The following is a 25,664-nucleotide window of genomic DNA, read 5'->3' as shown; positions in this document are numbered from 1 at the left end:
TGGGATTTGAACTGGCAACCTTTATGTTGGTCGTCTACTAGCACAGGAGTTCTCTCCCTTTTTACTTCCGAAGCCCCCCCTCCGATGTTGTAAAAATTCCACGGACCTCCTGCAACACAACACATTTTTTTCTGTATAAAAATTAGAGCTACAATTAATCACACACTTATTATTTTTTGTTTTACTTAATGTGACTAATTAGGAAAAGAAATTGTAATCAAATTAACCGGACCCCCCCCTTAATCAATAACTGGAAATTAGATGTAATTCAGAGACAAACTAATACAGGATGTGTCCTGAACCAGGCCCTAAACCCCAGCATTACTGGCACCCACCGGAGTGAGTGGGTGTAAAGAGGAAGCTCTCCTTTGGCGACTCTATTGTTACTGCTGGTTATTTATTATTCACTGGCTGCAGCTCCTCACTGAATGAATTGAGGAAATCCGCTATGTTTTTGACGCTGCTGGTGATAACCTCAATGTGCTCCCTGTCGGCCCAGTCCTGGTACACCTCTCTCTGCACCGGTTCGCTCCGCTCTGCCCCGCCATGTCTGAAGCCTGCGACATCCCCCGACCTGGCCCCATCTGTAATCGCTGCCCGTTCAAAGTGCCGAATAGAGCGGACAACCAGATTGGCCACATCTAATCCAGAAGTGTGAGTTCGGCAAAGCTTATTGATCAGGAGGGCGGCGGATTGAGGCGACGAATGACACGCGAGTTTCTGTTGGTTAAACGTGAAGGAGGACTCAGACTTTGGAGCAAAACAATAATCTGATTGGTTAATTCGAATCATGTATCACAGAAGGAGGCCATTTAGCCCATCGTGCCTGTGTCGGCTTTTTGAAAGAGCTATCAAATTAGTCCGACTCCCCTGCTCTTTCCCCATAGCCCTGCAATTTTTTTCCCCTTCAAGTATTTGAAGCACATATAAAAAGAGTACTATAAAGGCATAAAAAGTACAACATTTATCAACACATTCCACTTTTCATCTTGTGTTTCCTTTGCCAAATGAACATTTTCAGAAATTTCCAGCCAATGACCCTAAAATGAATTCGTTCAGAATCTCGACCAGCTCGCATTATCTAATATGTACTGTTCGATACAAAGGAAAAAAAGTGAGCGCGGATAAAATTCACTTTACAAAAGTAGTCCAAAAAAGTCGACCCACACAACTGAAAGTATCAAACCTCTGATTAAATTATCCAACTGTGGATGGACGATTATTTCTACAGCTATCGGTTCATCCCCTGCAGGTTTACCCACTGCAGACACGGGCTGCGCTTTTTCTAAATTAATTCTGCAATTGGAAACACAAGGTCACTTTCTCCATTGCTGCGAACTGTCGATTTTGTCCCCCGTTCTTGCTCCGTAGTTCTGTCTCCATCTGCGAGTGTACACGGAAGCAGCTCTGCCTGCCTTTTTGTCGATTGACAAGAGGTTACATCTAGATTTCGATAGGTTTCAATGAGGAAGTAACGAGAAATATGATTGGTCTAGCGCTATTTTGGCGGACCTCTTGAAACTTTCTGGGCCGCGGCCCCCAGGTTGAGAACCCCTGCACTAGCAGACGCACAACATCCTCCAAATTTTAACTTCAATCTTCAACTTTCTGTAGAGGAGCTATCCAAGTGCAAAGGAACAAAATGAGCCTATTGGCATGAATAAATTAGTCAGTGGAACTGGGTAGGAGATACACTGTGTCACATACAGTGATACCACACAACAAAAGCAGTGGATGCAAAATTGTTCCATCCCAGGAATGAAGTCTTGTTGTATTTAAGTCCAGTAGTGGAGTCCTGCTGTGTTGACATTAACATACGTTTTTTCTTTTTAATTATGTAGCACCTTTCAAGACATCAGGAAGTCTGTGTTTCACAGTCCATTATGTAGTTTTGAAGTGTGGTCACTGTTGTAATGAAGGAAAATGTGGCAGCCAATTTACACACACTGTCTCAACAACAACCACTTGTATTTATATAGCGCCTTTAATGTAAGAAAATGTCCCAAGGTGTGTTATAGAACAAAATTTGACACTGAGCCACATAAGGAGAAATTAGGGCAGAGGACCAAAAGCTTGGGACAAAGAGGTAGGTTTTAAGGAGCATCATAAAGGAGGAAAGAGGGGTAGAGCGGTTTAGGGAGGTAATTCCAGAATTTAGGTGCCTTGGCAGCTGAAGGCACGGCCACCAATAGTACAACCATTAAAATCAGGGATTCCATGGAGGCCACAATTAGAGGAGCGCAGAAATCTGGGGGATGGAGGGTGGAGTTGAGGGGCTGGAGGAGATTAGAGATAGGGAGGGGTGAGGCCATAGAGGGATTTGTAAACAAGGATGAGATTTGTAACACCGAGGCGTTGCTTAACCAGGAGCCGATGTAAGTCAGCAAGAACATTGGTGCGAATTAGGACACGGGCAACCGAGTTTTGGATTACCTCAAATTTACAGAGGGTAGTGGGAGGCCAGCCAGGAGTGCAACAATGAGATAAATGACCAGATAATTTGCTTTAATGATGTTGGTTGAGAGATAAATATTGGCCAAAGCACCGGGAGAACTCCCTGTTCTTCTTTGGAAAGTGCTGTTGGATCTTTTGTGCATACCTGAGTTGGGCAAACCAGGTCTCAGTTTTACATTTTGTCTGAAAAACGACACCTCTGACAGTGCAGCAGTTCTTCAGTACTGCCCTGAAATGTCACTTAAGATTATGTGCTCAAGTCTCTGGAAAGGAATGTGAACCCACAACCCTCTGACTCAGAGGCAAGAGTGCTACCCACTGAACCAAGGCTGACGTAGCCACAGGAAGTGCAGCCTCAATTTCCTCCCACTTTTCACTAAAAAAAACAATTTAAGGGGTGAACAGTGATGATTCAGATGATGCATTCTGTTCATACAGTGGATTGCAGGGTTATGCCATAGCTTGTTCTTGTTGTGGCGTGTGTAAAGGATAATGTTCAATTTTATACTGGTGAGGGTACCCCAGCTGTCTATAAGCAGAGGCAGGATCTCACTGACGTTGACGGACAGAATATGAAAACTAGCCGTGTTCTATTTAAATGTGTGATTTTAAATGTAATTTTTTATAGTTCTTGGGATGTGGGCGACACTGGCAAGACAGCATTTTTGTTATGGATCCCTACTACAAGAAGGTGTTGGTGGGTTTTCAGTGATTTGTTTTTTAGGCAAGTGGCACTTCTAAGAGCCAGCCAACATGTCAGCCAGACTAGGTAAGCTGGTGGGCAGGTTAGTTTGTGAGCCACTCGGGTTTTATAGCAATCTGGCAAATGTATGTGTAGATTAGAATTCTCCTGACTGCTGACTTCAAGATCTTTATTTCTCTTGTTGCAGGTCTGTTTGGCATCATCCTCCCCTCCAACCTTTCATTATGTTTTGGTTAATTCACTGCACAGAATTATCACAAATGTAAGTATTTCTTCATGCAGCAAACTCTCCTCCTCCTTTTGCTGTGTAATTAGATATGAACAGTTCCTGTTAATGTAATTCATAAACTTCTGAACACGATCTAAAGTCGTAAGTTTTACATTAATTGTGCCTTTTATTAAAGCATTATAGTTTGGTTTAAATTTGTCGATTTTTCTGAAGATTTCTGAGGCAGATTTGTTTTTAAGTTGGAAGATTGGGATGGTTGGGGTGTTGCACACTGTTCTTTCACCTGGATTTGAATGTGGCACAGACTGAATAAAAGTCTCCCCTCTGCTGACCTTGAAAAGTGAAATGTATTGGGGCAGCCTCAAAGCGGGCCCGGAGGAATCTGTCTGTTCTTGGACTGAGCCTGCTAGTGCCCGGGACCAATTTTGTAATGAAAAAAACGAGCGCCGAATATCTGAAATGCAAATAGAAATGATTAATATACAGCAGGCAACTGTGAAGAGAAATTTTTTTTCATGTTTTCAGTGGAGACACTTCATCAGAATTGATCTTCCTCATGTCCAGTGGGTGTAAGGCCAATATAGCCCCAACTGTTTCCCCCAACAGTGGTCAGTTAACCCTACGCAGGACCTGGGTGTGAGACTTCTGTGTGTCCACGTTCTACACTCAGCCTTGGGGGGGGCGATGTTCCTCTTCCGAAATCCTTGGACAGTCCAAAGGTTAACAACTATCCCTGGTGCAAATGGAGTAGAAATGAGATTCAGATGTTGCCAGGGAAATCTTCACTGACCTTTTTATTTTTAAAAAAAAGGATAAACAAACTACTTCACAGCAAGTGAGCAGTTTGGTAGGATTCATTCACTGTTTTTCTCAGCATGATTGCAAATTGAATAATTTCACGGACCTTTGCAAGATTGTTTCCGTGACCTAGGTCCAAAACAAACTGAAAAATGTTATTTAAAAAAGAAAATGTGTAAATATGTGAGGAAGTCTCACTAGCTGTGTTATTTTTTTGAAAAGAATTAGTCAGAGAGCAATGTAGAACTTGTATATTATCCTCTGATTTTGTGAATACAGAGGAAACTTAATTAAAAGCTGTTTAGTTTAAATTAATTGGTAATTTACATTTTTAGCACTAAGCTTTCACTTTGATATGTTTACATTACTTAATTCAAATGAGATTAAAACCTCAAATGATCAGGAATAGACTGGCCTAGAAATTCGCCTCGAGCGGCATCGGATCGGTGGCCCGTTATACGCAGCGCCTGATATTCAGTTCCATTCACTGCTTATTTAAAGTGAAAGTGCAGTTTGTTATTACTGGAGGCAAACTGTTTTGGAGAACATTTAAAGTGCTCCAACATTGTAGAGCCGGTTTTGAGAGCACAACGCTTTATCCGCCGCTATTCTCCAACTAGCGCTGGAGCAGAAACAACGGCAGCTTGTGAGGTCTGCAGAAAAGTTGGCCTCTGCTGCCACTGGAGCAAGGATAGCCGAGGGGGGTTTATACTTCCATTAGCAGCGGATGGCAAGAGAAATGCATGTTGTCCATTTGCTGCAGCTTTTAAACTCAAGCATGCCGGTACTGTACACTTGACAGTATGAGGGAGCTCGGTGGGTCCTGCCATTAACCCCTGCGTGCTTCAATAAATTTGTCACTTTGGCTATCTATTTGCGAATTCAGCTTCCTTCAATACTTGGTGTCTCCTCCAAGCCAGTTATTTCAACTCTTTGCTGCTTAAATGCAGACCATCACAGAGGGTGTGTGCTGTGAAGGAAAGCTGAAAATGCAAAGCCATTTTCTTATATATTATTTATATATATGACATGCAAGCCGTGATCCTTACCAACGGATCCATCACAGACCCAATTCATGTCTGGACCGGGGTCAAGCAGGGCTGCTTCCTCACTGCCATGCTCCACCTCACAGTTGATAAGCTCCCCGCTGGAGTGGAGCTAAATTACAGAACTAGTGGGAAGCTGTTCAACCTTCCCGGTCTCCAGGCCAGGTCGAAGACCACTCCAACCTCTGTTGTCGAACGACAGTACGCGGATGACGCCTGCGTCTGTGCACACACAGAGGCTGAACTCCAGGACATAGTCGACGTATTTACTGAGGCGTATGAAAGCATGGGCCTTACGCTAAACATTAGTAAGACAAAGGTCCTCCACCAGCCTGTCCTCGCCGCACAACACTGCCCCCCAAACCTCAAGATCCACGGCGTGGCCCTGGACAACGTGGACCATCTCCCCTAACTCGGAAGCCTCCTATCAACAAGAGCAGGCATTGATGATGAGATCCAACACCGCCTCCAGTGCGCCAGTGCAGCCTTCGGCTGCCTGAGGAAAAGAGTGTTTGAAGATCAGTCCCTCAAAATTGTCACCAAGCTCATGGTCTACAAGGCTGTAGTAATACCCGCCCTCCTGTATGGCTCAGAGACGTGGACCATGTACAGTAGACACCTCAAGTCGCTGGAGAAATACCACCAACGATGTCTCCGCAAGATCCTGAAAATCCCCTGGGAGGACAGACGCACAAACATTAGTGTCCTCATCCAGGCCAACATCCCCAGCATTGAAGCACTGACCACACTTTATCAGCTCCGCTGCGCAGGCCACATAGTCCGCATGTCAGACACGAGACTCCCAAAGCAAGTGCTCTACTCGGAACTCCTTCACGGCAAACGAGCCAAAGGCGGGCAGAGGAAACGTTACAGGGACACCTTCAAAGCCTCCCTGATAAAGTGCGGCATCCCCACCGACACCTGGGAGTCCCTGGCCCAAGATCGTCCTAAGTGGAGGAACTGCATTCGGGAGGGCGCTGAGCTCCTTGACTATCGTTGCCGAGAGCATGCAGAAATCAAGCGGAAGGAGTGTGCGGCAAACCAGGCTCCCTGCCCACCCTTTCCCTCAACGACAATTGTCCGACCTGTGACAGAGACTGTGGTTCCTGTATTGGACTGTACAGCCACCTGAGAACTCATGCTAAGAGTGGAAGCAAGTCTTCCTCGATTCCGAGGGACTGCCTATTATATATATAATATATATATATATATAAAAGTCCCAATTGTAAGGTGTACTCTTAAAGTATATTTTCTTCAATACTGCTGTTTAATTCCGCACTTGGAATTTGGTAGCAAGTGTGTTTAAAGACGATTTTACCTTGGTGCTGTTTTAGTTCAGATTCTTGAAGGCTGCTTCTGTAAGCCAGGCTCCAGGGTTTATACAGCTAAGTCAGGCATCCTTGTTCTAGCAGCAGACTCCTGGGGCTGAATTGTCACCACCATTCTGGCCTAGGATGGCAATGGGCCGGTGCGGAGTACTTTAGACCTGGGATAGAGGTGGGGGGTGGGGACTTTCGGCCCGGGATTGCACAGGCACTGCAGAAGTAAAAAAAATCTATAAATGCTAAAAAGGAATTTCATATTGTTTCATATATTGAGATTTCAGTCTGTTGTCCCAAGTCTCACTTTGTGATCTATTTTACGAAGGGGAAATGCTTTATTTGTGCCTCAGCCCTTCAGAGCGTCCCTCGTTACCCTGGCAACCTCCGTTTTTCGGCGCAGACCTTAAGCTCCACCCACAGAGCTTAAGACATCTGCGCCGCTCCAAAATGAAAGGTTATGCCGGCGAAACTTGGAACTTTTTTTTGGAGCAGTTGGGCCACTTAAAAAATCGGATATGCCTCTACAACTGCGTCAAAAAAAGTCCATGTGGAATTTTGGGCTCCTAGACTCTGTTCTCCAAGTCTGCAGCCAGGACAGTGTACCTGGATTTAGTACCATCAATGCTTGGAGCCAGCTCTTGGTGTTTATACGACTAAAATACGGCTAGTGTAAAAGCAACTTAACAAGAAATGGCTGTTGAGCTAATCATCATTAAACTTTTTCACAGACTAAGTAGTTCCAATACAAGTGACTTGTATATCTTGTTTGTAACCATTGTCCAAGTGCAATTGAGAGCAAAGTTCCCTCTAAGCTATTGAGGGTACCGCGCAGATCACTCAAGCTTTCAAATGTGTGGCCACGCAAAAAATGTAAAGTTACTGTGCGTTGAAAAAACTGGCCACGCGCAACAACACGTTTTTAGAGGGAATATTGATTGCGAATTCTTGAAACCGAGTACTTTGCAGCCAGTTTTAAAGCCCTTTGACATTATAGCTTGGTGCAGTTTGGCTCCTGACAGCGATATTCCCTCCCTGGGATACATTTCCACAGATGCTGGCAGCCCTCCAGTCATTTGTCCAGGTAGCTGTTCCTCACCTGTGACTCGAGATGCTGGGTGTCGGGAAGCTATTTAAGCATAGAGTGCATGTCCGCCTAGCCTGTTCTTGGGTCGGGGGGGGGGCGGTGGGGGACAGGGGGACACACATGCACTAATGCTCAAATAGCGAGCTGACGTTTTTGACCCATTAAGCCTCTTGAAACCAATCAGTACATTCTTTGCAATTGCGTGACATTAAACTGCAAGGTTAATTTGGGACCGAACCCACAGTGTGCTACCAGGAAATAAAGCTGTCACATATACACATAATACATATAATATTTTAAATTGAGTAAATGGAGTAGATAGGAAGGATCTATTTCCTGTCGCAGAGGGGTCAATAACCAGGGGGCATAGATTTAAAGTATTAGGTAGAAGGATTAGAGGGGAGATGAGGAAGCATTTCTTCATCCAGAGGGTGATGGGAGTTTGGAACTCTCTGCTTGAAAGGGTGGAAGAGGCAGAAACACTCATCACATTTACAAAGTACTTGGATGTGCACTTAGAGCTGTAATCTATAAGGCTACGGACCTCGTGCTGGAAGGTGGGATTCGGCTGGATAGCACTTTTTCAACTGGCACGGACGCGATAGGCCGAATGGCCTCCTTCTGTGTCGTAATTTTTCTATGACTATATAATTCTATGAAATGTTTCATGCAGAAAAATATGTTTTATATGCTTGATAAATATTTTTTGTATGATCTCATTTAAATGCAAATTGTACTCCAAAGGGCACATCCCCCACCCCATGGGATGGCAACACCAGCAATTATAGTGCTACACAATGGAGTTATGCTGGTATAGCCTGTTGCCAAACCCTAAATGCATCTCTGCAACCCAGAGCCAGAGGATTCTTTTAAACTTGTGTTTAGTTGCTGGAAGAGTCTGCTGCTACTCGCTCTTGAACTTGAAGACCATTCGAAATACAATATTGTGTCTCCGCGCAGACACTGAAATGACAGGGCAAAGATACTATTGCATAATGATGGACTATAGTTTAGCCTCAGCCTACACTGAATAAATGAATGGTTCGTGTGGATGTGTGATGGATTTCTTGTGTTGTAGATATAAGATTACAACTTGGGATGGTTTTAGTAATGTCCTTTTGTGGCATTTCTGGGAATGTGGATAAAGTTTTAAAAAACTGTAATCTGCTTTCTAATGCCACAACAGAACTGGATGTGCAGTAAGTTGAGTTTGTAATACAGAGGGAATGCTTCATAAATTATTTTGGCCATCTACAGGATGACTTCTTTAACAATCATGGCTTTTCAAGCATTATGTACTTGCTGCTTGCGACAGTTCGCTATATTTGTGATGGCTATGAAGACTGAAGTTAGTATCTTAAATTGATACACTGTGAATGGTGGATGCTGTGCAATGCTATGTGTCTCTCATAATTATGGAAGGGTAAGGGGGGGAAATGGGAAGCATTTTTCTGTTCCATATAGCACTATCATAAGGTACCAGAGGGTGGACAGTGGGTAGGATCTGTACTCAATCGAATGTCCTTGAATACAGTACCTTTTGTCAAAGAGCTGTCTTAAAGAACTTGGGCCTAGCTTTGTGACCAGCAGCTAGGCAAGACAAAATTGAACTGCCTGCTTCATTCATGTAGTGGCTCCACAACTAGTGTTTCCGGTTCTACCAGCTCCATAAACTCCATAATCGACCACTTCAGCACATGTGCAGCATCCAAACTTCATGGAGTGGGAATCGGATGGGCCAGCAATGCTGGTTGAGCTACTATTGAGCAACTGCGATTGTGTTTAGCCAGTACTTGTATGTTGGATTGGGGGAATTGTGGAAGCTCCTTAATGATGAAATTACTCTTCATGTGAAAATCATTCTCTTCCCCGAGTCAGTTTCAATCAGAAGTCTGCAGGATGCATGTGCAATTAATTATTGCCTGAGGATATGTTCCTTTGGAATGAAAGTTCCTAGTTTTGGGAAGCACAGTGTTGTATTTCAATGCACTGTGGCAGGACATGGATTTCCACTCAGTGACTTTTCCACTCGGTGACTTCTTAGCTTCAAAGGCACTGCCATTGAAAGAAAGACTTGCATTTATATAGCGCCTTTCACGATGACCGGATGTCCCAAAGCGCTTTACTGCCAATGAAGTACCTTTTTGGTGTAGTCACTGTTGTAATGTAAGAAATTCGATGATGAAATGAAAGGAGATGACTGGAACTCAGTTCTTAATGGAAATAATAAGGAATTGAAGTGCTAGACAATTCAAACCCCTACACGGAGTGACATTGATGACCACGTCGCAGTTCTCCTTCGCAAGAGAAGATGTATGAAAGAGTAAAACTACTCTAATGTAAAAGAATGGTGGGAGGTGGTGGCTGGTCTGGCTGCATGGTTTTGCTGAATTAATTAATAGAAATTGGTCACATGTGGATTTGCCCAGGATGGCTATTCACTTCCCGGGGGGAGGAAATAGGGGAATGAATTCCAGGTTTGTGATTGGTCTGTGTGGGGAGTATCGACTGGCGATGTGAGACACCCCTGAAGAAAGCTAATCTGGGGGGGACAGTTGACCCGTGACACACTTGCACCTCCTAGTGGTAGCCTCAAGAGTGGCATTGAAGGTGGTCCAGAACAGTCAAAGAACCAGGACTTGAGTGGAGAAGGAAAAACCTAAAGAGCTGAAATAAGATACCAAGAGAGGTGGAGGAAAAGAGTGAAATCTTTTTGTTATTAACAAAGTTGTAATGTACTGGAGATAACATTTGTAAAACTGCATTTTAAATTATATAATGCCCTCTCCTGGGCCTGCTCAGGAAATGATCAGTTTAACGGTTCTTGCATTAACCTAGTACTGAAAAAGAGTTTCTACCCTAAGCATTAACCCATTTTTTCTCTTCAGATGCTGATGGTCCTTCTGTGTATTTTCAACTTTTCTGTGTATTTTCAACTTTTCTTTTTCTGGTATTCAGTATTTACAGTTGTTTTCAGTTTTAACGAACTCTATTTGACTGATGCAGCAGGGCCAATAGTCTCAATGCATTCACGAACCATCAATTGTTCAAACTCAACCTTTCGGGGATAGGGGGAAAACAGAGAGACAAATACTTACAGTATGAAACTCTAATCCTGCAAGTGATTTTACATGTATTGTGTAAATCATTTAGTACAGAAATGAACTTATTTATTTCTGCTTTAACTCCAGGATCCAGTGAGCATCTGTAGTGCAGGTGGTGGCAGCATTGTTTTTGACTCCAGGCAGTCAGATTGCGCTCTTGCCTGAAACATAACTTAACTTGATAGCCAAATATGCAGAAGCTCAGATTGTCACACACTATGATTTTTAAAAATAACAAAATGCTATTTTCTTTTGATTGATGACTCTAAGCTTCAAAAGCTTTTACAAAAGGCTACAGGACCTGTTTAAATCATGGCAATTTTTCCAGCGATGTTTTATTTTATTCACTGTGTTTTTTTTCTGGTTCTCCTGTGGTTTCTGAATTTAGGGTAGTTTAAGCCTGGAAATACTTTTCATCTGTCATCACTGCTTGAATGCAGCTTGATTACTTCCTGACGCTGAATAAACAAATGGTCAAACAGCTTTTCCTCCACTGATTTTCTCCTCCACCCCCTCCAGCCCCCTCTTTTGCACAAGACAAGACTACTCATTGGTCTTGCATCCTGTAAAGAGATGCATTAATTTGTACAACGTATGGCCTACTCTTGGCTTTTGTATCGCTTTGAAAACCATTGTCACATGACAGGAAAGTCAAAATCTAAACAAAGTAACAATTGCACCATGTTAACCAATTGGAAAGTCATGAGGAAATGATTGGTGCACATCAGCGGAGTTCAATTATGTAACTGATTTTAAAAAAATGATTTCAATTTGTAATTTCTTTACAAAGAAGTTGCATTCACACTCAATTTCTGAAGCAGACTGGGACTAAGTTTGGTAAATGGCTTCCTTTCAGTTCCGTGGATCTATTGAAAAAGCAAGGGCCCGGAGCTACTGTTGTCCGGACATGAATTAGTTATTAACAGTGTTGCTAGGTGCCGGGTAGTACAAAGTTGGTTAGAACACTGGTCTTTTACTCTGGGATCTGGGTTTGCACCTGACCTGAACTAATACTGACCACTGGTTTTCTGTGTAGTAGTATTCTGATCCCATTTCCAAATGGGAGCAAGTTGACAGCACAAAATTGCTTGTAATTTGGCACTAATCGTTCCCCGAAGGCCCTGAAGATGGATAAAATGATCCTGTGTGTCAAACACACACACACAAACACACACACACACACACACACACACACATGGGGAAACAATGACTTTGGAGGTTGCACAAGGTGATCTGCAGAGTAAAGGAATTGTGTATTAACACTCATTTAATTGTAAAGATTTTTGCTGGAATAGATGCAATTTCATCATTCAGTCAAACTGTTAATAAATATCTCATTTTGTTCTCCTGTTTCCTTGGTTTCTCCCTCCTTCTTCCCCATCCCCCCCACCCCTTCAAATTTTCAGTCTGCAGTGGATTGGTGGCCGAAGATCGATGCTGTGTACTGTTACTCAGGGGAACTCCGAGGCATGTTAGCGGAAACTCTCAGTCGGGTGATGCAGAGCTGCAGCACGCACGCTCCCTTACGTATGACACCGGTACGCCTGTTTCAGGGTTTCTTGTTGCATTATTTGAATGTTTTCATCATGCCATTCCCTGCAGTTTTTCCATAACTGTTTGTCTGGGAGATATAGTTTTGAGCACTATTTTTTTTTGAACCATGCATTCTCAAATACAAAAACTTATTAATTTGCAACAGTTAGAATATATTAGAGTCCAATAATTAACAGATTCAGTGGATATAAATCATCTGAAAAGCAATTCTTTTTAGAGCATTACAATTTTAGTTACTGGTTTGGTAAAGAATGAAATTTGAGGTGCTGTGGAATGTAGAAATTTGTGGATATTTTCGATGCACTTAGGCTTGTAAAGGAGAAATACTTCTTTGAGAGAACAGGAAGGAAAATTCTTAGTTTAGGCTCTGTAGGGTACTTTTCAATAGGGATCGACAAATACAAATACCTGTCCTGTACTGGCACAGATGTTAATTATTCTGTTGTTGGACAGTTTGCTCGTTTTAGTGTGAAAGTTTGTAAAGAAAAGAAAATAAGCTTGAAACCAACTTATAAAAATTCTTAAACTTTATTTTTAGCAGACAAGTGAACAAACTTTTGTCCAGGTGTAACACGAGTTATATCTTCTGTGAACTATACCCTATTTGTTATTAGGAGTCAAGAAAATGCATTTTGCCACAAAGTGTGCACTGTAGAGAATGTTCAATAACATAGCCGATAACAACATCATAAGTTGGAAGCCAATGTGTTTTAACATAAACTAAATGTCTGGGTTTTGTTATGTAGTGTCGGCACAATGGTCCTAGTAGCCTGCCTTAGTCAAAAAAGTGTGTAACAAGATATGTGTTAAATACCATCACTAAAACAGTATTATTTAGTTTTGAATACAAGGCACTCCTCTCCCTATGCCCTTCATCATTCCCATCTGAGAAGGCAAGTGCCCTAATCTCAGCCATCCACCACGGCAGCTCCAAAACCAGCTGCTGAGCAGGCAAAAAGCCGTGATATTTCCCTGCACTGGGTTGTGCAGTCTATGGATAGAATTCTGTTGCTTCTCCTGGCTGATAACCTTAACCAGATGGGAAAAGTGACTGATGAAGCTGCAAGTGCATTATTTCCTGTTGGCCTCACAAGCTGAGAAACAAAATATTCCCACCTGACGAGTGGCGTCTTTCTGAACCAATATTGCGCACTAACAATTGTGCATCCGTAGTTTTTCTTGCCATCTTTTATAGTTTGTCTTGTTTTCAGTGTAGTTATTTTATCCTTTTTTCTCCTATTCATTGCTCTCCCTGACAATCAGCATAATTCCTTAGCTGGAAGAATAAGACATGTACTGTACTTTCCAAAAAGCAACAATTGGACAACCAGTTTTTAGCTTTCTCGTGTAGCAGCTGTAGTACAGACACTTGATGTTTACTGTTTTTCACATTGGACACTTGCTGTGTGTGTGTTTGTTTTACACTGTAGTCTATTTTGCACATTGGTGTTGACTTGGCACTACACAACCGGACGGACCAGGTAAATTTTTGTACTTGTCTATCACTGGTATTTTAGATTTCCGATGGGCCAAGTGCCAGCTTCAGGAGATGATGCTTTGTAGATTATATAGAGCAACGGCGATTTATTTTCATAAGTAGCTGAAAAGCAATATTGCGGGTTGGGAACCCATAGCTAAATTTATGTAGCCTTGCCTTTTGAGCTTTTTGTTTGCTGTTTTATTGATAGTTATTAACAGGCCCTAATATTGCTTCATTTCTGTAGTCCACATTGGCTTAAGGATTGTAGTTGAATAATTTTTTTCCCCCCCAAGAAGTTAAAAGAAGTGCAGTATATTGAATATTGGTGATTTGGAGTATATTGAAAAAGTGCTGACAGTTTACTGGGAGGGGAGGGGGAAAAAAAGTATCGCAGTTGTAAAACGTTGCAAAACCTTTCATTTCATAAACCATTTGTGAATGTATAGTTAGTATCACCTGTTGGGATAGGTAGCAGCTGTTTAACATGGCTACTCTGACATTGATTGGTGGTGCTTTGTCTTCTGCTTTATTTTCTGTGCTTATTGGCTGCTGTCGCTCACATGATCAGACGCCAACCAGTCACTGTTTTGCATGGCAGTGGGCTTCTGTTGCTGTAAGTATGATACATAGTAACTACCACAGAAAAGCAATTAGACCACTGCCTTTTCTGTGCTTAGTTACATTAGTAAACACAACGTAATCCATCTAGGTCTGAATACGTAGCATGCTTCCACCTTCTCAAATAAAATCTTAACTGTTGAAAAAGATCTGATTAAATTTAAACAGCTCCTTTTCTGCCATGCATTTACTAATGTTTCACACTTTGTTCCATTGTTTTATAATTGTTTTTGAATGTACGTAGTCGTTTTAATAAGCAATATATACATATATGTGTATGTAGAGGTTAGTGTTTCGTTAACATATGAATCAAGACATTCAGCACATTCAAAGCCGGAGCAATATTTTAATTCGTGTAATCAGGTGAATTGTAAGAAATGGGCCGTCTTGCTTATCTTCCATGATTCCTCTCTTTTTTAAAAATTTATTTCAGAGTCTTACATTCAAGGAAAAAATGACGAGCCTTAAATTTAAAGAAAAACCAACAGACTCAGAAACCCGAAGTTATAAATTTTTATTGTTGGCCATTGTGAAATTAATTCATGGAGACCCAAAGCTTATGTTACACGTAAGTATTGGTGTGGGCTGTAAGGTTCTAAGCTTGGAAGGAACATTCACGTGACAAGCCAGTGCAGTTTGTTGCGATTAACTGATCAGAAATATAAACGTCTTTAAGGTTTAATGATTTGTGTAACAGTAATACTATTTTTATTCCTAGAAGCAAGAAAGATGGTTTGTAGTTTTATTCCTGTCTGCTCATGGATGCTAGTGTATCGCTTAAATTACTTCCAAGTCCAACTTTGAATTCTGTGATATAATGGTACCAATCCAGGTGGCCGGGGCACTGGTGAAGCTTTGAATTGCCAGGTTCCCTACCATGGATTAACGTGTGATGATTAGAGTTCTATATAACAGGTAATATCAGTGTGGGTGCTTGATCTGTTGGCAAAACATCAGATGAGGTTTGGTGCATGTTGTATTGCTACTTTCTGCCAAGTGAAGACGTTTGAGAACTTTACGGAAAAAGCTGATGGGTGGAAACAAGACTTTTAGCATTTCAGGACCATAAAGACTTGCTGAGAAGGTCGACTTCGGTCCATTCTGGAAGTGAGGATGACCCAGATTCAAAAGCACTAGTTCAAGGGTTCTTAAATGGAGACGTGTAAGTCTCTGTAGACCAATAGAAGCTGCTGCCAGGAGTAAGCTCACCCATTGAGGCAGGAAGGGCCTCATTTTGCTATCTAGTCGGGCTAATGTCTGTTTACTGGCATTTGAATATGCTAAGATTCAGCTCCAATTTTAGCAAACTCAGCGGTGTACATCCAGAATAAAAGGACATTGCAGTCAGGGTACTTTGTATCAATAGCCCGAGCCCAGTGAGTATAATTCTGTCTGAATGTGAAACTTGCTATGGCAGGAATGCTAAAGTCAAGAATTTGTGATTAAGGTTTTGAACTCTTGGGACACCATGAAACCGAAGGAGCTGAGAACAGTAGCACATATTGCCTAGAATTCATCTTTAACAACTCCTTACTATTGGGGAAACTAATTTTTTCTGCAAAAAAAAGTATTCATGGAAGTATTCTTGGAACTATTTGATCATCTATTGATGCACCTCTCTTCTGAAAATCGCTGCCTGCCATGTAATGGAGAAGGAACAATAAAGGAAATGGGCATGAATTTGTTAAAGTGGCTAGGGTTAAGAAACGCAAAGGAGCATGATGTGAAGCAACTGAAAATGTCCTAGGTTCTTGGACCAGTATTGATCAGTTTTATACCACGGTAATGGATCTCGCAGCTGAATTTGTGAAATAATGCAACAGATTTAAACAAGCCATTGATGTGAGGCCAATGACGTTTTAGGGTTTCGTAACTACTTTGGCGAAGATGAGTAGGGGAACTTGCAAAACACTGGACCCTGTGAAAGGCAAAGGAGAGAAAGGCAAGGAAGTTCTGTTTGATTAAAATGGGTTATCATTTGACATTGACTTTGACCTTCCCCAAGTGCTGAAATTGAAGAGCCAGACACTGGTGCAGTTGCCGTCCCCAAGTGCTGAAATTGAAGAGCCAGACACTGGTGCAGTTGCCATGGGTTGTTTGGCCTCCATTCGTGCTGTAATTTCGGTGACGTTCTGAGATTGGGAAGAAAACAAAACCACCATTTTCAGCGAGGGACACAGGGCCAGCTGAGTAGTTGGGGATGGAAATACGTAAGATGGACATAGCACTTCAGCACTAGTCGGTGTGAAGACTAATTTGAATGGAGCAAGTTGATAAACTTACCAGATTTGCATTTTTTTTATTGTGTGACCGAGATCTGCCTCATCCTTAGAAAAGTGCCCCTATGGCCCAAGGGATTTCTTCTTTCATTTCCTTTAATAACCATTCTTCTGGCCCATTTGAGCGAGAAGACATATTTACCAGTGTAAGTTATACTTCCATAATAGTGGGCTAAGTAACCCTTCAGATTGAAGATCCAACTTGGTTACCTTTTTGTTCAAATATTACAGATTGAGTCGATTTGAGAAATTGAGCATGTACATCGGCAAAATGGATAGAAGCATGTTTAGAGAAATCTAGGAACAGAAGGACACTTTTGATACCAGCCACGATTCAGTCCTACAGTGCTATGGTTTTCATTCCAGTAACAATGAAACCAGACTCGGGCTGTCACTGAAGGAGAGAAACAAAAACTGAACACACTTTATTAGAGTCTGGAAAGGATATTTGGGTTAGAATATGAATCGAACATTAATGGGGTTTTCGGTGTCATGACCCATCAGCCTATCGGATGATTGTGGTTGAGAGACTTCTATCACCTGCCAATGGCAACAGTAAAGAGAAAACTACATTTGCACTGTAAGGATAATTTCCTGCAACCCATAATTAGTATTTGTTTTGCATAGTTATCATGTTGAACTTTATAATCATACAAGTATTAGGTTGCTTAATTCTTGAAGAAATATGATCTAAGCCGCATTTTCTATTGGTTGAACTTCAGGTAAGTAATCAAATGACAACAGACCCTTGTGTTGCAGCCCTTGTTTTTGTTGTTTGATAAGAATGCACAACTTACAACTTAAATTCTTAAAAGCTGTAAGTGCCAAGGCAACTTATTTTCTCCAAACTGATACATTTCATATTAAAACATTAAACTGTTTTTACAGGTAATCTCAGTAGAGGATATTTAATGATCTTTATCCTATGCAATCCTATGAAATTGTTGCCAACATAAAAACAAAAATGAAGTTTTCAGTATGAATAAAAATTTGCAAAAGGTAGATTTTTGTGCGAGTTCCTTTCAACTGGGCTCTCTATGAGTTCTACTTCCCAAAATACTGTGTTTGCTATGCAGAATCCAGGGAAGCTAGGACATGAAATTCAGAGCAGCACTGCTGAGTTGATAACTGGTCTAGTTCAGCTGGTTCCACAGACGAGCATGCCTGAGATAGCACAGGAAGCCATGGAGGTAAGAAATGTACTGCTCCAGTTCTGTTCGATAAGAGCGGTATGTGTGTATGTATTGCATCTGTTCTCTTTTGGGTTTTTCCCCTCAGCGCTGCTAAATTGCGAGCTTGCTTTTGTTTCCAGTTCTGGTTGTACCTGGAATGTTGCTCTATCTTCACAGATGCCAATAGAACTGCTATGCATTTCCATCATTTTTGTGTACTGTATATATTTTTTTAACAGCAGCTCTTTCCGAAAAACAATAGCTTCCCAGACTGACTGCTCCAATACTTACCTGAGGTTAACCACACTGATAATCTCAGGCTTGAGAGATCAAATGGTTTTGGTGTTGGGTGAAGACATCAGTGCATTGATTGCTGGGAGACTCAAGATTTGATCCAAAACTCTCTCTGGTGTTCGGCCAAGCTTGCATTTACACTAAATTAAAACTTTCCCTGCCATTTCTATTTCCAGGCCTTGTTAGTTCTTCACCAACCAGAAAACATAGAGTTATGGAACCCAGATGCACCAATAGAAACCTTCTGGGATATAAGGTGAGGAACTTCTGGCTATAGCAGGTACTCTGTAAATTTCCAAATGTATTTATCATATTTTGAATGCAATGTTTTGCCTGCTCTGTTTTTGCTACAGTACTACATAGTTCTTGCATGTCGGAGTTAGTATTCTTAAAGGATATCCTTCTTTGGCTGTAGATGTACATTAGTTGTATTGCAAAATGCTCTCTTCCCCCCCCCCCCCTCCCCCTGCTTAATAACATTGAAGCATTGTTGAAATAATTCACAACATAAGTATTACAAGCTAGCCCCCCCCTTTAAAAATTTGAATTGAGCATCTTAAGTCGAATGTCTTGGTCTTGTCGTTCTACCATGAGTGCACTGTTCAGTCTTGATATGGAATGATGGGCTTATTTTATTTTCACACTTAACCTGTACTGATACATGGAAAAACACAATTAATGGGATTGAAAAACTAAACCAACACAAAATTGATGAAAGTTGCCAGATTGCTATGAGTCTGTTGCCACACTTGTGGCTGGATTTAGTCATTCACGCCAGGTTCCACTGAATCCTCTATTTTCAGTAATAAAACAAATACTTTTTCTTTTTCTGCTTTTTAATTAAGCAACCTACACAAAATATTTAATCTTCCAATCGGAGGTTAGGTTTATTTCTGCAATGAGGGAAAATTGGATAAAACCAAATTCCTATACTATAAACCATTAATCTCCAAAAGAAATAAATGCAAAAACAGCTGCACCAAAAAAGCCCTCCAACTATAACCCATGCTTTAGTTGTCAATTCTTGGTCATCTAGATCTTCCAGGTGTGCTCTCAAAAAGGGCTGCTTTTGCATGCTTGGACTACTTTTAAATCACTTAATTCAAACTATCTGATAACTTGCATTTTTAGTACTAAATTGTCATTTTGCTGGGTTTGCACTGCTTTGTTTGATTATTGGATCATTCAAACTTAGCACAATCTACAAATTATCAGGAGTAGATTGTAGATGCCTACAGAGGTGGCATTATTCAAAGCTTGGAAACACTTTATCTGGTATCCCCCTTTAGTATGGGAACGGGGAAGCTAAAAAGATTGGAGAGAAATAGCTCAACAGAGTAAAAAGAAAACTTCCATGGAAATGGATTTTATGATTTCAAAATGTTTGTTTGAAATTCAGGTACTCCACATATTAAAAGAAAGGTGTTAGAAGAAGTACTTTCAATGTATTCGCTTTCCTTCCCCAGTTTACTTTGGAAACATTGTTAAAGTGTCTAACCCGTTCATATTTCAAGCTTATTCTTGTAGATTCATGTGTGCAAAAATTTATAGGGTAGCCTGTGCTAAGAGCCTAATCAGCAAGCAGTACTGCAGGATCCAATGGTAATTGACATTCTGTTCAGTCCTGGATAGAGAATCTGAAAGTGAAACATTCAATAGTTGGATGCTGCTCTAGTCTCTCTCCTATTCTGCCACCACGGGCTCACATTGAGGACCAAAGAGCAAAGGATGGCAATCACCTGACTTTGTGAAGTCATTCATCGACTGAGTGCCTCTGACTGTTTTGAGGCCTGAAATGGCAAATCACTGTGGTGTTGTAATAATTGGTTTAAACATCTGATGTCCTTCCAAAATTGGAGATTTTACAAATAATAATATTTTCCTTCAAATTGGGTGAGTATATGGAGGTGGGGAACTTATTGGGTGCAGTCCATTTTTAGTCAGGCTTGCAACTTCAAGAAGCAGTGGTTGCAGTTCAGCTCAAGTTCAGAAGTTGGTCTTGTTCAAACTTTGAGAGAATTAAATAATATAATTTGAGAATAGCAAGTTTGCTGCATCTTTGATGTCTCACATAGTAAAGAACTGTTGACTTTGTAATGCAGTGGACATTCTGAAATGGTGACATTTTGTAATGGCTTGCATGATAAAACTAGCTCAACTTTACTTGTGTTTCTTCCAACCCCCAGGCAGCCCATAAAAGGTGCAATTTAAGTTCTCCCCCTCACACGAGCTGTCATTCTTCCCTCCCTTCCCCCCCCCCCCCCCCCCCCACCCCCCCTCAAGTATCTAACTGAAATTCTGATGTCTTGTTTCTAACAAGTCGTCTTTTGTGCTGACAGCTCTCAGGTTCTATTTTTCATCTGTAAGAAATTGATCGCCCATCAGATGCTGAACAGCACAGAGATTCTCAAGTGGTTGCGGGAGATTCTAATCTGTCGGAATAAGTTTCTGCTGAAGAATAAGGTAGTACAAGGCTTTAGAACTTTCCCTCTGGGACTTCTTAAAGATGATTTACAACTGATAAAAAAATCTTTAGTAAAAATAAATCTAATTACTTCCCCCAAAGTGAATGTCACCTGAATTGCTTAAAATTGTAATGAGTGTTTTTGTGAAATAACTGTACTCTTGGCATGTTGATATGAGTAATGGAAAGGATAAGTCATCTTTGCGTGCAATCTTTCACTTAAGTTCTAGCATATAAAACCTACTGCACCAGGGTGCCCTTACCTTCGGTGGAAGAATAGGTTGCCATTAGCCACAGAATTCTGCATGGTTCCAGTATACTACTCCACACTGGCAAGAGGGGCACTTTACAGGGTTAGCGTAAACAGATTTTAATTTTATTTTGGAGTAGGATGTGAGGGGAGGGGGAGGAAGAGAGTTGATTATTTCATTTTGACGCTGTAAAATAACACCTTTTGAGCACAAAGATTTAGCACCACGACAGTGTGGTAACATATTTTACGGCCCTGTATATTCCTGTCATTCTCATTTGGGTTGTTATACTGTGAAAACTTGCTTACCTATGGATGGATGCCAAATTAGAGAGAAAGTTACTTTTCCAGCTAAGAGTGGTATTGCTGAATGTTTGGGAACTGTTTTGCATTTTATGTGACTCGTGAAGGAGCAAGGCAATAAAATACAAGAACATAAGAAATATGAGCGGGAGTCTGCCATTTGGCCCCTCGAGCCTGCTCCACCATTCAATAAGATCATGGCTAATCTGATCTTGTGCTCAGCTCCACTTTCCTGCCTGCTGCCCATCACTCTTCGCTCCTTTATCGCTGAAAAATCTGTCGATCTCCACCTTAAATATATTCAGTGACCCAGCCTCCACGCTCTCTGAGGTAGAGAATGCCACAGATTTACAAACCTCTGAAGAAATTTCTCCTCATCTCAGTTCTAAATGGGCAACCCCTTATTCTGAAACTTAACCCTCTAGTTCTAGATTCCCCCACGAGGAGAAACATCCTCTCTGCATCTACCTTGTCGAGCCCCCTCCAATATCATGTTTCAATAAGATCACACCTCATTCTTCTAAACTCCAATGAGTATAGGCCCAACCTGCTCAACCTTTCTTCATACGACAACCCCTTCATCTCAGGAATCAATCTAATGAACCTTCTCTGAACTGCCTCCAATGCAAGTATATCTCTCCTTAAATAGTTAGTATGCAGGTACAACAAGTAATCAGGAAGGCAAATGGAATATTGGCCTTTATTGCAAAGGGGATGGAGTATAAAAGCAGGGAAGTCCTGCTACAACTGTACAGGTTATTGGAGACCAAAACTGTACGCAGTTCTCCAGGTGTGGCCTCACCAATACCCTATACAGTTATAGCAGGACTTCCCTGCTTTTATACTCCATCCCCTTTGCAATAAAGGCCAACATTCCATTTGCCTTCCTGATTACTTGCTGTACCTGCAAACAAACTTTGTGTGTTTCATGCACAAGGACCCCCAGGTCCCTCTACTGCAGCATTTTGTAATTTCTGTCCGTTTAAATTTGCTTTTTTATTTTTCCTGCCAAAGTGGATAACCTCGCACTTTCCCACATTGTACTCCATCTGCCAACTCACTTAGCCTGTCTATATCCCTTTGCAGGTTTTTTGTGTCCTCCTCACAACTTGCTTTCCCACCCATCTTTGTATCATCAGCAAACTTGACTACATTACACTCGGTCCCTTCATCCAAGTCATTAATATAGTGGCACCCCACTAGTTACCGTATGCCAACCGGAAAATGACCCATTTATCCCGACTCTTCTCTTTTCTGTTAGGTAGCCAATCCGCTATCCATGCTAATATATTACAACTAAACCCCGTGAGCTTTTATCTTGTGCAGTAACCTTTTATGTATTTTCATGTAACGCCTACAGTTGCAAAGTGATTGTGGGTTCAAATTTTCATTTCTGAAATGTTAACTTGCTGTGTCAATGTGACAAAGTAATAGTCTTATAGTGCTTATTCAGTAGAAATTTAGATAGGCAGTCTGTTCCCATTTTTATTTACTCAGCACTTTATCGCAGTCCTCCAACATCTCAAAGCATTTCCCATACAATTGATTACTTTGTAATGCAGTGACTTGTGCTTTTGCCACAATTAGAGACAAAACCCAAGTAGTTTCAAGTGTCCATGTATCATTTATTTTCACAGTATTCACCAGTTTCTAAGGTAAATAATTTATTTGGTGATGACTTATTGCAGATTTCTGCAGTTAATGGGTATTGCATGATTTGCTGACTGAGTACCGCAGTTGCTTGCTGCCAGAAATCAGTTGTCCTAATTTCTTCCACATTTTCCCTAAACCCCTTCAGGATACATGTTGTATTCTGCTGAAGGCAAGACCATCCCATACGCAGACATCTCTGGGGTCTTGTCTGTCCTATTGCATGGTTAACCAGAGGAGTTGGTACTCCTGGGTAAGTTGGGGAAGGGGGTTCTCTCCTCCCTCCCCTCTTGCCAGTTTACTCTCCCAGCCCCCGGCCCGGCCCAGCATCACCAGGATCGACAGCCTTGTTTCCTGAGAATATTAGTTCAGATTGGAAATTCACTCTTGGGCTCCTCATTGAGTCCAATGTGCTACTGTTGTAGCTGCTGCTTGGCAGATGGCTATATTTAAGGAGGTTTTTCCTGCAAATATTTGTGGAAATTATTATTAAACCTATTAAATGTAAAACTGTTATGAAATGAAATTGTTACTGAAGTACCTTAAGTTACCAAAGTGCGCCCAAGAACTGGCATAGCAGTGGTTTATTTTCTATTTTTGGAATGTAGTAGTCAATTAATTCTGTGCACAATAATGCAGGCAGTTCAGAAAAATGCTTGTGATTCTTAGCATGGAGTGACGAGGTTTCTAGCAGGGTAGATTCTGAGCAACAAGCCAATTAACAGTTATCCCATGTTAACACAGTAAACTTTTTCACTTTAGTAGCTACATAGATTCAAATTGTGATTTTTCGTCATTTTTCTCCGTTTTTAATCAGTCATTCACTTTTGGATGTGTCAATGGGTAATGCATCTTTTCGCATTCTTAATGGATTAAGTAATGCTTCTGTAAAGAATATTTTGTAGTGTTGGGGTGGCAATTACAATTGGCACTATTATCATATGAATAATTAATGCACTTGCACCAAATTTTATTCTGCGATGTTGCAACATGGGTGCAGAGAGCGAGTTGGTGTGAGCTTGCTGAGCACCCGTATAACAGTGCTGGTTTAAAAACCTCGCAGTAAAATTTTACCAGTTGGAGATTAATTTACAAATTCTAAATTTTTAGAAGTTAGCATTACGATTTGCACAATAACATTTGTAAATGATCGTAAGGTAATAAAAGAATTAAAGTGCTTTACTTCTCGAGTCAAGAATCAGGATCCTTCCAGAATTCAGTAATTCTTGTTTCACTGCAACATCTAAGTATCATGTTTAGTTTGAAATGCAGTGTTTATGGAGAAGATATTTTGAATGGATTGTTAATGTAATTTGATTTGGGGAGGCTAAGAGTACACTTGTGCAACTGTGTTTGGACCATAATCTGCCTTGTAATATACTCGCCCCAGCAAAAACTCCGTTCTCCAGCCACCAACTCCATCCCCCTCCCTCGCATCTGTCTGAGGCTGAAGCAGACTGTTCGCAACTTTGGTGTCATATTTGACCCCTGAAATGAACTTCCGACCACATACCCACGTCATAACTAAAACCGTTTATTTCCACCTCCGTAACATTGCCCGTCTCTGCCCCTGCCCCAGCTCATCTGCTGAAACCCTCATCCATGCCTTTGTTACCTCTCGACTTGACTATTCCAACGCACTCCTGGCTGGCCTCCCATATTCTACCCTACGCAAACTTGAGGACACACAAAACTCGGCAGCCCGTGTCCTAACTCACTCTAAATCCCGTTCACCCATCACCTCTGTGCTCGCTGACCTACATTGTCTCCCGGGTACTATTATGTAATTGTACCTTGAAAGTCTCAACAAAATATGTGTATAGTACATGCGTGTATAACTACTGTGGCTTTAAAAAGTGCTAACACTGTCTGGCAGTTTGAATATTAATGGCATCTAATTGAATAAATTGCATTTTTTTTAAATGCAGGAGAATGCCACAGTAGGCAGCGGGATCCCCATTTGTCGTCAAGCACAGACAAAACTAGAAGTGGCCCTCTACATGTTCCTGTGGAGTCCGGACATTGAAGCAGTCCTTGTGTCCATGTCATGCTTTCGGCACCTCTGTGAGGAAGCTGATATTAGGTGTGGAGTCGATGACGTGCCTGTCCAGAGCATCCTCCCAAATTATAATACGTTCATGGAGTTTGCATCGGTCAGCAACATGATGTCTACGGGTAATTGCCAATGTGTTTTGTGCCTTCCAAACCAGTGGCCGTGTGTTGATTAATGAACTTCACTTTACAGCTCGACTTCCAAATTGCATTGTGTAAGATTAGAGAAAGCTTGTTTCTTTAGGTGGCCCAGTATTGGATCTTCTGATATTCCATGATATGCTATCTCTCTCATCTGGAGGGAGGAGACCATGCCGGGAGATCTCAGAGATGCAGTGGACGTGACCATCTTTAAAAATGGGGACAAGTCCGACTGCGGCAACTACAGGGGAATCTCCCGGCTATCAGCCACTGGGAAAGTCGTCGCTACAGTCCTCCTCAACCATCTGCTCCTTGTGGCTGAGGCGCTCCTCCCGGAGTCACAGTGCGGATTCCGTCCCCTACGGGACACAACGGACATGATTTTTGCAGTGCAACAGCTGCAGGGAGCAGCACCAGCCCTTATACATGGCCTTCTTAGACCTTACAAAGGCTTTTGACGCTGTTAACCGCGAGGGACTATGGTGCGTACTCCTCCATTTCGGATGCCCCCAAAAGTTTTTCATCATCCTCCGCCTGCTCTACGACGACATGCAGGCCGTGATCCTTACCAACATAGATCCAATCCATGTCCGGACCGGGGTCAAACGGCTGCGTCATCGCCCCAACCCTCTTCTCAATCTTCCTCGTTGTCATGCTCCACCTCACA

General features: G+C 41.7%; 1 protein-coding gene across 7 annotated transcripts in view; it reads left to right on the top strand.

The window, feature by feature from the left end:
- Positions 1-25,664, top strand: part of nf1a (neurofibromin 1a) — a 321,789-nt gene that overhangs the window by 91,888 nt on the left and 204,237 nt on the right. For all 7 annotated transcript variants that reach the window (XM_070856992.1, XM_070856995.1, XM_070856993.1 and 4 more), the window contains exons 11-17: positions 3,345-3,419; positions 12,147-12,278; positions 14,826-14,960; positions 17,748-17,861; positions 18,314-18,393; positions 20,477-20,600; positions 24,733-24,979. In XM_070856992.1, the coding sequence (XP_070713093.1) occupies positions 3,345-3,419; positions 12,147-12,278; positions 14,826-14,960; positions 17,748-17,861; positions 18,314-18,393; positions 20,477-20,600; positions 24,733-24,979 (907 nt within the window). The remainder of the gene's footprint in view (positions 1-3,344; positions 3,420-12,146; positions 12,279-14,825; positions 14,961-17,747; positions 17,862-18,313; positions 18,394-20,476; positions 20,601-24,732; positions 24,980-25,664) is intronic.

Source organism: Pristiophorus japonicus, chromosome 16, assembly GCF_044704955.1.
Source record: "Pristiophorus japonicus isolate sPriJap1 chromosome 16, sPriJap1.hap1, whole genome shotgun sequence".
NCBI classification, from domain to species: Eukaryota; Metazoa; Chordata; class Chondrichthyes; family Pristiophoridae; genus Pristiophorus; species Pristiophorus japonicus.
Note: the sequence above shows the minus strand (reverse complement) of the source record. Positions and strands in the feature narration are given on the sequence as shown.